Raw genomic sequence first — 13,751 nt, 5'->3', positions numbered from 1 at the left:
TATTTTATCCACCACCTGTATATTTATATTGTCCTCTTAGAACGCATGTAGTTTCAAAAGTCATGGTTTCAGATAGTTGAAATACTGCTGTTTCTGTTTCTTTTCTCATCAGCCTTGCAGGAACGCACAGGATGCTCTGTATTAAAGGTTTAATGATGTTTTCTAAAGAAGAACCCAAACACAGTTTTATAGAGAAAAAGAAAATAATCAGGATATACATCGATCAACCATAACATTAAAACCACCTCCTTGTTTCTACACTCACTGTCCATGTTATCAGCTCCACTTACCATATAGAAGCACTTTGTAGTTCTACAATTACTGACTGTAGTCCATCTGTTTCTCTGCACGCTTTGTTAGCCCCCTTTCACCCTGTTCCTTAATGGTCAAGACCACCACAGGACCACCACAGAGCAGGTATTATTTGGTTGGTGGGTCATTCTCAGCACTGCAGTGACACTGACATGGTGGTGGTGTGTTAGTGTGTGTTGTGCTGGTATGAGTGGATCAGACACAGCAGCGCTGCTGGAGTTTTTAAACACCTCACTGTCCCTGCTGGACTGAGAATAGTCCACCAACCAAAAACATCCAGCCAACAGCACCCCATGGGCAGCGTCCTGTGACCACTGCAATAGATGAGCGATCGTCTCTGACTTTACATCTACAAGGTGGACCAACTAGGTAGGAGTGTCTAATAGAGTGGACAGTGAGTGGACACGGTATTTTAAAAACTCCAGCAGCGCTGCTGTGTCTGATCTACTTACACCAGCACAACACACACTAACACACCCCCACCATGTCAGTGTCACTGCAGGGCTGAGAATGATCCACCACCTAAATAATACCTGCTCTGCGGTGGTCCTGTGGGGGTCCTGACCATTGAAGAACAGGGTGAAAGCAGGTTAAAAAAGTATGGAGAGAAACAGACGGACTACAGTCAGTAATTGTAGAACTATAAAGTGCTTCTATATGGTAAGTGGAGCTGATAAAATGGACAGTGAGTGTAGAAATAAGGAGGTGGCCTGAGTGCTTTATATCAATGTATAACATGGCACTGTTTAATTCTCAATAATTAAAAAATGCTCTGATGTAAGCATTAGTGTAACTGCAGGGTGTCTCCCAACTATGCACAGTATTAACATGTATCCATCCAACACATATTTTACAATACACTCACCCATAGAAATCCCAATAAATTACCAAAAGACAGTCTATACATAGCTACAGAGAGGAAGCAGTATCTGATTATTTATTGGTATGGGCCAGTAGCAATGGCCTATGGATGAATATGTAGGCAAGCTTGAAACTGGCTGAAAGATTGCAACTACATTTACGTTCATTCACATCGTCTTGTTGGCTAGATACTAAGCCTATTATGGGTTAAAATTATATATATGTAACTAATGAAGTGGCTCTTTTGGTTATCAGCTCTTGTATTGATCTAGCTGGATTACACTAATTTTGCACAGAAACTAATTTCAAAAAGGTGATTTCCACATTTTCTACATCAAAATCCCCACCAGTGCTAATGGCCAACCATGTGTCTGATAGCAGATCTCAGCCTATCGGTATCAGACCTGATAGAGAGGAACGACTCTTCTTATACTCTGTCTGCACATGGGACATTTAGGTTGAGGAAGTACCTCATAGCAGCTGTAGCAGCAACACACGTGTCCACAATCCAGCAACACACACTCTCTCGGATGACTTAAACAGATCACGCACGGGTTCACTCCGCCCTCCTCTCCCTCCCCGGTCTGTTCAAACGCCCTTTTCATTCTCTCCCTCTCCTGTCTCCTCCGTCTCCGCTGGTAAAAGCAAAGCCCCATCCAGAGCACCACACCAGCGCCCACCAAAGCACACGCGGCTGTCAGCATCCACCAGCCGTCTGCCTGGCCCTCCTGATCATGCTGCAGCGACTCGAAGTCTGAGGTGCTCAGGAAATACGTGGAGCCGTCAGTCGGCGGCCGAAGTTTGATCAATCGGTCCGAATCGAGGATGAGCTCGCCTGCAGCAGTGATGGACACGCCCACTTTGAGCATCTCCTCTGTCTCCAGCTGGCCCTTGCTCTTCTCGCCGCTTAAATACTGGCTGAGCAAGTCACTGAGGCCATAGCTTGCCTGGTGGAACTTCTCGTGCACCATCTCCATCGCGGGACCGTCTGCTTCCAACGGACGGAGAACCTGCAGGCACGTCCCATCTTCACCCACGAGGTTGAAAGGCACCAGGTTCAGACGTTCATGGAGTAGTTGCTCACGATCTGTCCTGCACAACACAGAACAGCAGTCGTATGTGTTGAAATTGCTCATATGAGAAAGCTAAAAGCCTCAAAAATTCATTTTCATGATGTATTATTGGTCTAAAAAGGTCTAAATAAAAACATTTTAGCCAAAAGTATGTGGGCACACCTTTTAATAATTGGTCTTTAGTGTTTTAGCCACACCCATTGCTTACAGGTGTTTGGTTGTTTTATTTATTTACTTTTTGTATTTTATTTATGCATTTTCTCCCAGGTGGGTATATTTTCTCGAGGTGGGTATATTGCTGCTCACGCTTCCTCCGACCCAAGCGCATCCCTTAGCTGAACCCTTCTTCACTCTGCACAGGCACCTCACTATCTGCTAATCAGGGTCCTTACACAGTGTTCGAAGACCCCACCCACATAGTCCGGTCATGCCGCCCTAGCAACGTGTCCGCTGCAGGCACTGCCAATTATGCCCGCTAGATGGCACCCAGCCGACCGGTGGCAAGGCCGAGTTTCGAACCGAGGAGTTCCGAATCTCGGCGCTGGTGTGCTAGCGGAGTATCCTGCTGCGCCACCTGGGCACGCTTACAGGTGTTTAAATCCATTATAGAAAAAAAACTATGTGCCTCTAACTATGTGGTAGCACTTTGGTGAAGGCCCTTTTTGGTCCAGCACTGTGCACTCAGTTTAAGTCTTTTTTCGACTGTGGGAGGAAACCGGAGCTCCTGGAGGAAACCCACACAGACACGGGGAGAACATGCAAATTCCACACAGAAAGGACCCGGACCACTCCACCTGGGAATCAAACCCAGGACCTTTTTGTTGTGAGATGACAGTGCTACCCACCAAGCCACAGTGCCGCCCGAAGCGGCCAGTAAATGAATGTACGGTTGTTTGCTTGTTTAACCTAATGGAATGTCAGCTGCATTGACTATTATCATGGCTAGCTAATAGATTTAGTCTTTAAACGTCAAAGTGGTGGGTCGATTTGCTTTCTTTACTTGTGCTTATGGTGGTTAGAGTGTTTGTGTAACCATGAGGGTGTAGAGTTTTAATAGTTTTTTCCTAAGGTTGTAAATGCATGCCAATTTTAAAACCATTTACCTGTAAAAAAAGTTAATGCAGAGTTTCTTACATTTACTTTGACTTTTATTTCACTGCAGACAGGATAAACCTCATATATTTCATGTATTATCTGCTCAACTTAATTTCATTTATTAATAAACATCCATTCTTGCATTTTAGACCTGCAAAAAAATTGGAACACTAAAGCATTTATCACATCGTATTGTTACAATTTCTTTTCACCACACTTAAAAGACGTTTTGGCACTGAGGATACCAAGTGATTCAGTGATTCATTAGTGTTTCAGCTTTTATTTTGTCCCATTCTTCCTGCAAATACGTCTTAAGATGTGCAACAGTACGGGGTCGTCGTTGTCGCATTTTTCCTTTCAAAATTCTCCACACATTCTCTATTTGGGACAGGTCAGGACTGCAGGCAGGCCAGTCCAGTACCCGTACACTCTTCTTCCACAGTCATGCCTTTGTAATGTGTGCAGCATGTGGTCTTGTAGAAAAATGCATGGACGTCCCTGGAAAAGATGACGCCTTGAAGGAAGCACATGTTGCTCTAAGATCTCAATGTACTTTTCTGCATTAATGCCGCCATCACAGAAGTGTAAATGACCTTTGCCGAGGGCACTGACACAGCCCCATACCATGACAGACCCTGGCTTTTGGACTTGTTGCTGATAACAGTCTGGATGGTTCTTTTCGTCTTTGGTCCGGAGCACACAGCATCCATTTTTCCAAAAAAGGATGGAATGCTGATTCATCTTAACACAATACATGTTTCCACTGTGTGATGGCCCATCCTGGATGCCTCCGAGCCCAGAGAAGTTGACGCCGCTTCTGGAAGTGGTTAACATAAGGCTTCTTTTTTGCACAGTAAAGTTTTAAGTGGTGTTTGTGCATTCCCTCACCCATGTGGTTATATCAGCTATTGTTGAGTGGTGGTTCTTGATGCAGTGCCGTCTGAGGGATGGAAGATCACTGGTGTTCAGCTTAAGCTTGCACCCTTGGCCTACGCACTGAAATTCCTACCGATTCCTTGAATCGTTTAATGATATTATGCACTGTAGAGGAAGAAATATGCAAATCCCTTCCAATCTTTCATTGAGGTACATTGTTTTTAAACATTTCAATCATTTTCTCATGTATTTGTTAACAAACTGGAAATCCTCTGGCCATCTTTGCTTATCACATACGCCTTTCCTGGATGCTGCTTTTGTACCAAACCATGATTACAATCACCTGTTGACATCACCTGTTTGGAATCACATCATTATTTAGTTTTTTTTTTTTACCTCATTACTAGCCCTAAACTGCCCCCATCCCAACTTTTTTTGGAATGTGCTGCAAGCCTAAAATGCAGGAATGGAGGTATATTAACAAATGAAATGAGGTTGAGCAGACAAAACATGAAATATCTCAGGTTCAAACTGTCTGCAATCAAATAAAAGTCAAAGTAAATGTAAGGAACATTTTAATTTTATTAGCATTTTCCATACTGTCCCAACTTTTTCTGATTTGGGATTGTACATTTACAGATCTAAAACAATTAAGTGTGACAAATATGTACAAGAGTTTTCATTTTACAGGTCAGAGTCTTGCGTAAGAAAAATATGAAAACTCTTACCAGGTGCGTGCCAAACCATTCCACACCACTTTGTGCTCTCGAAGAACAAGTTTCTGAATGACCCCAACACTTCCTTCCCTAAACTGACTCCTCAGGGGCTCCCCTACAGGCTGAACTGTGCCTGCAAAGACAAAAAAAACAGAAAAAGGTTATACTCAGCAGAAAGCATTTTTGTTGCAGCCACATGTCAGTGTCACTCTTTTACTGAGAATAACCCACCACTGACAATAAAGGGTTCAAATCCACAGCTGTGCTGTGGAGGCCTTTTGATGTAATTGTGTCCTGTCCCGGGTGTGTTACTTCATTGCTCCCAATGATTCCAGGGAAAACTGACCATTGCTCAACCGACAACAAGTGTTTGTTATTGCCAGTGTTAAATCAGCTGTCGGCTCAGTCCATGGATACAGCAGGCTCAGGTAGTCTGTGTTCAGGGTGTTAAATTACAAGCCACACTCATTGTAACGCTCTTGATTTCATTTATTCTAGCTGCCAGCTATGCACATGATAGAGAAATAGCAAGATATTACAACCCCAAATCAGAAAAAGTTGGGACAGCATGGAAAATGCAAATAATAAGGCCTGCAACAAGTCCCTGGAAAAGATGCATATGTTGCTCTAAGATCTCAATGTACTTTTCTGCATTAATGCTGCCATCACAGAAGTGTAAATGACCTTTGCCGAGTGCACTGACACAGTCCCATACCATGACAGACCCTGGCTTTTGGACTTGTTGCTGATAACAATCTGGATGGTCCTTTTCGTCTTTGGTCCGGAGACACACAACATCCATTTTTTCCAAAAACAGACCTGGAATGCTGATTCATCTGACCACAATACACATTTCCACTGTGTGATGGTCCATCCTAGATGCTTCTAAGCCCAGAGAAGTCGATGCAGCTTCTGGACATGGTTAACATGAGGCTTCGTTTTTGCACAGTAAAGTTTTAGGTGGCATTTGTGCATGTAACTCTGTATTGTAGTGCTTGATAAAGGTTTGCCAAAGTAATCCCTCACCCATGTGGTTATATCAGCTATTGTTGAGTGGCGGTTCTTGATGCAGTGCCGCCTGAGGGGTTGAAGATCACAGGCGTTCAGCTTAAGCTTGCACCCTTGGCCTTTACGCACTGAAATTCCTCCTGATTCCTTGAATCGTTTAATGATATTATGCACTGTAGAGTGAGAAATACGCAAATCCCTTCCAATCTTTCTTTAAGGTACATTGTTTTTAAACATTTTAATAATTTTCTCACGCATTTGTTGACAAACTGGACATCCTCTGATCATCTTTGCTCATCAAAGACTCCTGGATGCTGCTTTTGTACCAAACCATGATTACAATCACCTGTTGACATCACCTGTTTGGAATCACATCATTATTTAATTTTTTCACCTCATTACTAGCTGTAAGGGGCGGCACGATGGCTAAGTGGGTAGCACTGTCGCCTCACAGCAAGAAAGTCCTGGGTTAAATCCCCAGGTGGGGCGGTCCGGGTCCTTTCTGTGTGGAGTTTGCATGTTCTCCCCGTGTCTGCGTGGGTTTCCTCTGAGTGCTTCGGTTTCCTCCCACAGTCCAAAGACGTGCAAGTGAGGTGAATTGGAGATACAAAATTGTCCGTGACTGTGTTTGATATGACCTTGTGAACTGATGAATCTTGTGTATTGAGTGACTACCGTTTCTGTCATGAATGTAAACAAAGTGTAAAACATGACGTTAAAATCCTAATAAACAAAGAAACAAGCTAGCTGTAAATTGCCTCTGTCCCAACTTTTTTTGGAATGTGTTGCAGGCCTGAAACGCTGGTATGGAGGTATATTAACAAATGAAATGACGTTGGGATGACAAAACATGAAATATCCTTGATTCAAACTGTCTGCAATCAAAGTAAATATAAGGAACACTGCATTTTTATTTTATTTGCATTTTCCATACTGTCCCAACTTTTTCTGATTTGGGGCTGTAAAATCTGAAAACACTGCAGCCATGGCTGTATGAAGTCTTCTAGAATGTTCTACATTGCTGCTTTTTTCTCAGTTATTTTATTGTTCAAACAACACAGCCAGCTTCTTTTATAAATCTAGTTTTTTTTTTTTTAAATAGCACAAATCATCCTTTAAAACCAACTTACCACTAATAATCGCATACTGCAAACACTTCCCTGGTGCTGTGTCCAACGTATCGACCAGGTTATCATTTAAACCTATATGTGGAGCCTCCTGAAACCATAATCACAAATGTATACAATGCATGTTAGAGGTTGGCATGATGACTGGATTAGTCATATTGTTAGAATATGCACACACCAGCTATGTGTAGCTAATGAAAGAGGGATAATCATTTTGCTCAGATGATTTCAAAAGCTGACAGTAAAATACACCGATCAACCAAAACATTAAAACCACCTCCTTGTTTCTACACTCACTGTCCATTTTATCAGCTCCACTTACCATATAGAAGCACTTTGTAGTTCTACAATTACAGACTGTAGTCCATCTGTTTCTCTACATACTTTTTTAGCCTACTTTCACCCTGTTCTTCAATTGTCAGGACCCCCACAGGACCACCACAGAGTAGGTATTATTTAGGTGGTGGATCCTTCTCAGCACTGCAGTGACACTGACATTGTGGTGATGTGTTAGTGTGTGTTGTGTTGGTATGAGTGGATCAGACACAGCAGCGCTGCTGGAGTTTTTAAAATACCGTGTCCACTCACTGTCCACTCTATTAGCCACTCCTACCTAGTTGGTCTACCCTGTAGATGTAAAGTCAGGGACGATCGCTCATCTATTGCTGCTGTTTGAGTTGGTCATCTTCTAGACCTTCACAGGATGCTGCCCATGGTGCAGTGAGGTTTTAAAAACTCCAGCAGCGCTGCTGTGTCTTATCCACTCATACCAGCACAACACACACTAACACACCACCACCATGTCAGTGCCACTGCAGTGCTAAGAATGATCCACCACCTAAACAATACCTGCTCTGTAGTGGTCCTAAAACTAAAATCTTTAATTTTCTTAAAGATAACTAGCTTTCTCTTAAATAGATATTAAATAAACAATACTTGTAATTCTAAATCTAAAAACATAAAAAAACACATTTCAATACAAAGTGCTTTGAATTTGAGTGAAGGAGGTCAGACGTGGTGTAGATTAAATGCTTAGCCATTTTAACGGCAGTAAGTGAAAGTTGTGGTGAGGTAAGGTGAAGTAAGGTTGGTCAAAAATAAAATGGTCAACCTTGTGATGTTGTTTGAACAGGGATTTTTCCACAGTTTTGTACATTTTACAAAACATGCTGGGGGCAATTCTCAGGACTCCATTAACAAGAACAGGAATGTAAAGTTACAGGCAATACCACCAAAAATAACTCAGTTCCACAAAAACAAACCACCTAGCTGTGGATGATAAAAGCCTTGGGCTGCGTCTGAAATCGCATACTTCCATATTGAACAGTATGTGAAAGCAGTATGTGAGAGCGGGCAGCGTGTCTGAATACGTAGTACAGTAGACCCTTGAGTTACGAACAGAAATTCGCGAAACACGTGATGTCACGAACAAGTTCACTCCAACCGTCTCTCTCTCTATATATATATATATATATATATACAGTGATTGAACATTAGGACAGCGGACGGTGTTTTCTTTATATTTTGTAAAAATTTAAAATGTCCCCAAAGAAGGTGCAGAGGAAGTGCAGTGGTGAAAAAATGAAAAAATCACTATTTGTTGTGTTGTATAATTACACCTGCCAGTAGCTGTCACTGTGTATCAGACAGAGGGGACAGTGAGTGAGTGAGAGAGAAGAAGGAATTCGGTTGAGTAAAGTAGCCTTTCTTTCGTGCAATTACATCTACAAAATACAACACTACTGAAATAAAGAAGGAAATAATAGAGAAATAAGAGAGTTATTGTTGTTTCTGGTAGATACATTTTATAAAAAAAGAAGGAAATGTATTATGGTGTATGGTACAGCACACGTACTGTACTGAAATGTGATGTGTGTTTACAGTACAGTACTACTGTGTTTTGTTGTTTATTATTGTTTATTACAGTAATGTCTATTCATATAATTTAAGATTAAGGGAAAATATAGTTGTATTTATAACAAAAAAGACCATTCAAGACATTAAAATGGTTAGGTAAAAGGGTGGTTTGGGAGGTCTGGCACAGATTAATTCTATTTACATGATTTCTTATGGGAAAAAACAGGTTTAACTAACAAAATTTTGACTTAAGAACAGCCCTTCAGAACCAATTAAATTCGTAAGTCAAGGGTCCGCTGTATTCATAAAACAGTACGCGAAAAATACCCGGATAATCTATCCCATGATGCAACTATAGCTGCAAAGGCTCCTTGAATTTAGTACGTGCTGTTTAAGTATGCGATTCCGGACGCAGCCTTGGTCTGGCCAGTAGTCAAATTATGGATGTGAAGCCTGGAAGAGGAAGAAGGACGGATTCAGGCTTATAAGTAGTGTGCATTAGAAAACTGCTGAAAATCTCATGGAGGACGATAATCATCACTGAGTAGCTTTACAAGATGGCCAGAACAGAAAAAGTGCTACTAAAACACATTAACTTACATTACTTTGGGCATGTAATGAGGAAGTTATGATAGGGCTTATGTTAGGACTCAAAGATAAGGAAGACTAAGAATAAGCTGGATTGACAATGTAACAATGTGGATTGCATTATCAAGATACAAAACAGGGCATTGGAGAAAATTGACCCATCTGTGCAACCAACCATGTCAGCGTATTGACATAACATAACAAACAGTTCCACCTAAAACTGTGTATCTGGCAACCATCTGAAAAGCTGTATGGAAAATAGCTGTTTAATAAGATTACCACTGGCTCAACTCTGCTGTCATAATTGGTTTTAAAATTATTATAAAAATCATAATGAACAAAATTCTACATAAAATACTACTTAAATTACTTCATTATTTAAAATGAACCATTTAAATGTACTTAAATATGAAAATGGTCCTCACATTTAGTCTTTTCAGTGTTTTGGTTTTCTTCCTGTAGAAATAATAGAACACGCCTGAGAGAGCGACGCTGGAACCTAAACACACCGCTTCAAACGTCCCAATGGAGAAGTCCTCCACCATCTTTTTTCTTCTTTTCTTCTCCAACTAAGTAAGTCCTCACAGTGTGTGAGCAAAATTTCTGCAAAAACATAAAAAACAAAATGTGATAGCTCAGTGGTTAAGGTACTGGACTAGTAAACAGAAGGCCGGTTCAAGCCCCACCACCACCAAGTTGCAACTGTTGGGTCCCTGAGCAAGGCCCTTAACCCTCAATTGCTCATTGTGTAAGTCGCTTTGGATAAAATGCTGAAAATGTAAATGCTGAAAATGTAAATGTAAAATGATATTGTAGGTGATTTTTAAGATTATTTTCTCAGTCCTTAAGAAGCTTAGTTTGTATGACTTTCATTATCCTAGCTCTAGCACATCTGAACAGACACAATGGCTTAGATATGAATATGGAGCTAGAATAATATTCAAATGATGTTTGTTTGTTTGTTTTGTTTGTTTATTAGGATTTTAACGTCGTGTTTTACACGTTTGGTTACATTCATGACAGGAACGGTAGTTACTCATTACACAACATTCATCAGTTCACAAAGTTATATTGAACACAGTGATGGACAATTTTGTATCTCCAATTCACCTCACTTGCATGTATTTGGACTGTGGGAGGAAACTGGAGCACCTGAAAAAACTCCACACAGAAAGGACCCGGACCGCCCCACCTGGGGATCGAACCCAGGACCTTCTTGCTGTGAGGCGACATATTTAAATGAAAAAATGTAGGAAAATATACACGCTTTGTTGAATGCGAACAAGCGGAATTGTCAATAACAAGCAGAATTGGGCACCAGGTGCGACTGGTGTTTATAAAGAAATGGTGGCGTGCTCGAGTGGCAAGCTTAAATCTCAAGCTCTCCTGTTTAAATTCCAAGCGGTGGTACTGACCAGGCTACAACTGGCTTTGCCAATTGGGCTTTATTGCTGTAGTACATTTGCAAACCTCTGCTTCCTGATCGAGGCGCTTGCACTAGTACTGGGGTATTCAGTTCATAGGATGTCTCTCCGTGCACAGTACAGCTCTCTGGTGGCGTGTCAGAGGGGACAGTGATAGTCTCGGCTCTTCTCAGCCAGTGAGGGGCAAAAGGATAGGCAATAATTAGACTGGAATAAATATGAGGAAAATGCAAAGAAAGGGTGAATGTTATTAAGGTTTGAGCTGTCATGTCGGGCCTGGTGTATATATTCTATAAGCCACAGCTCTATTAGGATGCAGGTTTATTAAGAGGTTGCACAAAAGAAAACATTTATCACACCAATTTTAGCATCATTATAATAACTTAAGTCTCAATGTTGATTAAGATCTTTTTTTTATTTTGATGCCCCAAAAATTTTGATGCCCAATATAATTTACATAGACAAAAGTAAAGGCAAGTAAAGGCATTCACGATGTTGTTACCTCATCCACTCGGGGCGGCACGGTGGCTTAGTGGGTAGCACTGTCGCCTCACAGCAAGAAGGTCCTGGGTTCGATCCCCAGGTGGGGCGGTCTGGGTCCTTTCTGTGTGGAGTTTGCATGTTCTTCCCGTGTCTGCGTGGGTTTACTCCGGGTGCTCCGGTTTCCTCCCACAGTCCAAAGACATGCAAGTGAGGTGAATTGAAGATACTAAATTGTCCAAGACTGTGCTTGATATAAACTTGTGAACTGATAAACCTTGTGTAATGAATAACTACCGTTCCTGTCATGAATGTAACCTGACGTAAAAACATGACGTTAAAATTCTAATAAACAAACAAACAAACCTCATCCACTCACATATCCAGGGCGACATGAAAAAGTGCTCTACTCAGTAAACATTTCCACAATCAAGTACAAATAGACAGTCGAGAACACCGATCTGAAGAAACCATATGAGAGAACATTATAGGTAGGAGAACTGAGGTTCCAAGTCTAGTTTCCATTTAAGCATTCAGAAATATTAGACGACTCAACTGTTTGAACAAGGGTAGTTCATGCCTGTCTTCCTTGAATACTGAAGGGTGAATCATGAGGAGCCTGACTAAGCCACATTTGTTATTCTTATAAGCATTTACGTGTTATATAGTTCTAAGTACAGTGGCTGAAAGGACAAGACTGCAAATGCCTTATACCACCTACATTAAATGTCCCAAGTACACCATACGACACATAGGACTCTTCAGCCTTTGGTGTCAGTTTCACTTTAAAAGAGCAACGCTAGCTTTAGGCTGTTTAGCTATCATGTATCAACCTTTCAGAGAAACACTTATCACAGTCCCATATGAAATCAAAACCATCATGTATCACTACACACAGACTAAAATAAATGTAAATAAATTACTAACTTTAGCAATGTTATTGAACTTTACCTTCCAGCGACTCGGAAGTTCATCAGGTTCAATGTTTACTCGTTTCATCCGATTCGAACACACACAGAAGGCGGGGTTTGTCTGAATACGAGTCATATTAGTCATTCCGGTTCTTTTCAACGAGTCAACAATACGAGTCGACTCGCAAACGACCTTTTATTCTTTTTTTTTAAACTACATATCTTATTTTATACTAATTGTAAAAACGTTTTAAATCCTGGCCCAACGACACTGTGTATAGTGCATTTGTTGAAATTATGGCCACAGATTTGGTACAAGCTAGTAAAACGTTTTTAGATGAGGAGTAAATACAACAAAAGCAGTACAAGCTGCAATTTACTTCCTCAGATGTGGAATGGTAATAATAATAATTAATAATAATAATAATAATAAATAATAATAATAATAATAATAATTATTATTATTATTTTACAAAAGTGTTATGATGCCGCTCAGGTGGTGAGCAGTAAAACACACGCTGTTCACCAGAGCTGAGATCTCGAATACATCGTATCGAATCTCGGCTCTGCCTTGCCAGCTGAGGCTGAGCGGCCACATGAACAACGATTGGCCTGTTGTTCAGATAAGGGGCGGGATTAAGCCGGCTGGGGATTCTCTCTCAGACTAGTGCGATTACAACCTCTGCTGGCTTGTTGGTGGCGCCTGCACGGAGATGGGAAAGGAGTGCGGTAGAGGGTGTGGCTCTCCATACACAGCGCTGTACTGCACTGCACTCGTCAAGTGTAGGTGATAAGATGTTCGATTGCTGTGCACGTGTTGGAGGGGGGCGTGGAGCAGCCTTGTCCTCCCCAATCAGGAGCAGGGACCAGCATTAGTGAGAGGATGATTGACAGGTAGAAATTGGATGCGCTAAAGTGGGAGAAAAAGGGGGGGGGAAGTATGTTATGAGGATGACAGACAAAAACCTACAAATAAATAAAAACAAATATACATGTGTAAAATAAAGGATTCATATTATAATGAATAAAATAATCAGTAATTTCATTATTATTAATTACTGACCAATTATTACTACTATTATTATTATTATTATTATTATTTTACAAGAATATCTTATTTCTTTAAATTCAATTTCCTAAACAAGAAACCTGAAAAGTGTTTGATTACGTTCCACTAGACAAGAAGCCGCTAAACTACCATCATTTAATTTGGCTGTTATCTAATTCTTGGGGGAAACACGGTGGCTAAGTGGGTAGCACTGTCGCCTCACAGCAAGAAGGTCCTGGGTTCGATCCCCAGATGGGGCTGTCCGGGTCCTTTCTGTGTGGAGTTTGCATGTTCTCCTCCGGGTGCTCCGGTTTTCTCCCACAGTCCAAAGACAAGCAAGTGAGGTAAATTGGAGACACTAAATTGTCCATGACT

General features: G+C 41.2%; 1 protein-coding gene across 2 annotated transcripts; it reads right to left on the bottom strand.

The window, feature by feature from the left end:
- Positions 1 to 1,222: 1,222 nt before the first annotated feature.
- Positions 1,223 to 12,427, bottom strand: mul1a (mitochondrial E3 ubiquitin protein ligase 1a). 2 transcript variants are annotated; one of them, XM_062987827.1, is made up of 5 exons: positions 12,369 to 12,427; positions 9,939 to 10,116; positions 7,072 to 7,159; positions 4,946 to 5,066; positions 1,223 to 2,265 (listed from the first exon to the last, which is right to left on the bottom strand). In XM_062987827.1, exons 2-5 carry the CDS (start codon positions 10,056 to 10,058, stop codon positions 1,572 to 1,574), a joined length of 1,023 nt encoding a protein of 340 aa, XP_062843897.1. In that variant the 5' UTR covers positions 10,059 to 10,116; positions 12,369 to 12,427; the 3' UTR covers positions 1,223 to 1,571. The 2 variants fall into 2 exon arrangements, with proteins under 2 accessions (XP_062843897.1, XP_062843898.1); XM_062987828.1 differs by lacking the exon at positions 12,369 to 12,427 and adding an exon at positions 12,345 to 12,365.
- Positions 12,428 to 13,751: the final 1,324 nt, after the last annotated feature.

Source organism: Trichomycterus rosablanca, chromosome 25 (assembly GCF_030014385.1).
Source record: "Trichomycterus rosablanca isolate fTriRos1 chromosome 25, fTriRos1.hap1, whole genome shotgun sequence".
Taxonomy (NCBI): Eukaryota; Metazoa; Chordata; class Actinopteri; order Siluriformes; family Trichomycteridae; genus Trichomycterus; species Trichomycterus rosablanca.
Note: the sequence above shows the minus strand (reverse complement) of the source record. Positions and strands in the feature narration are given on the sequence as shown.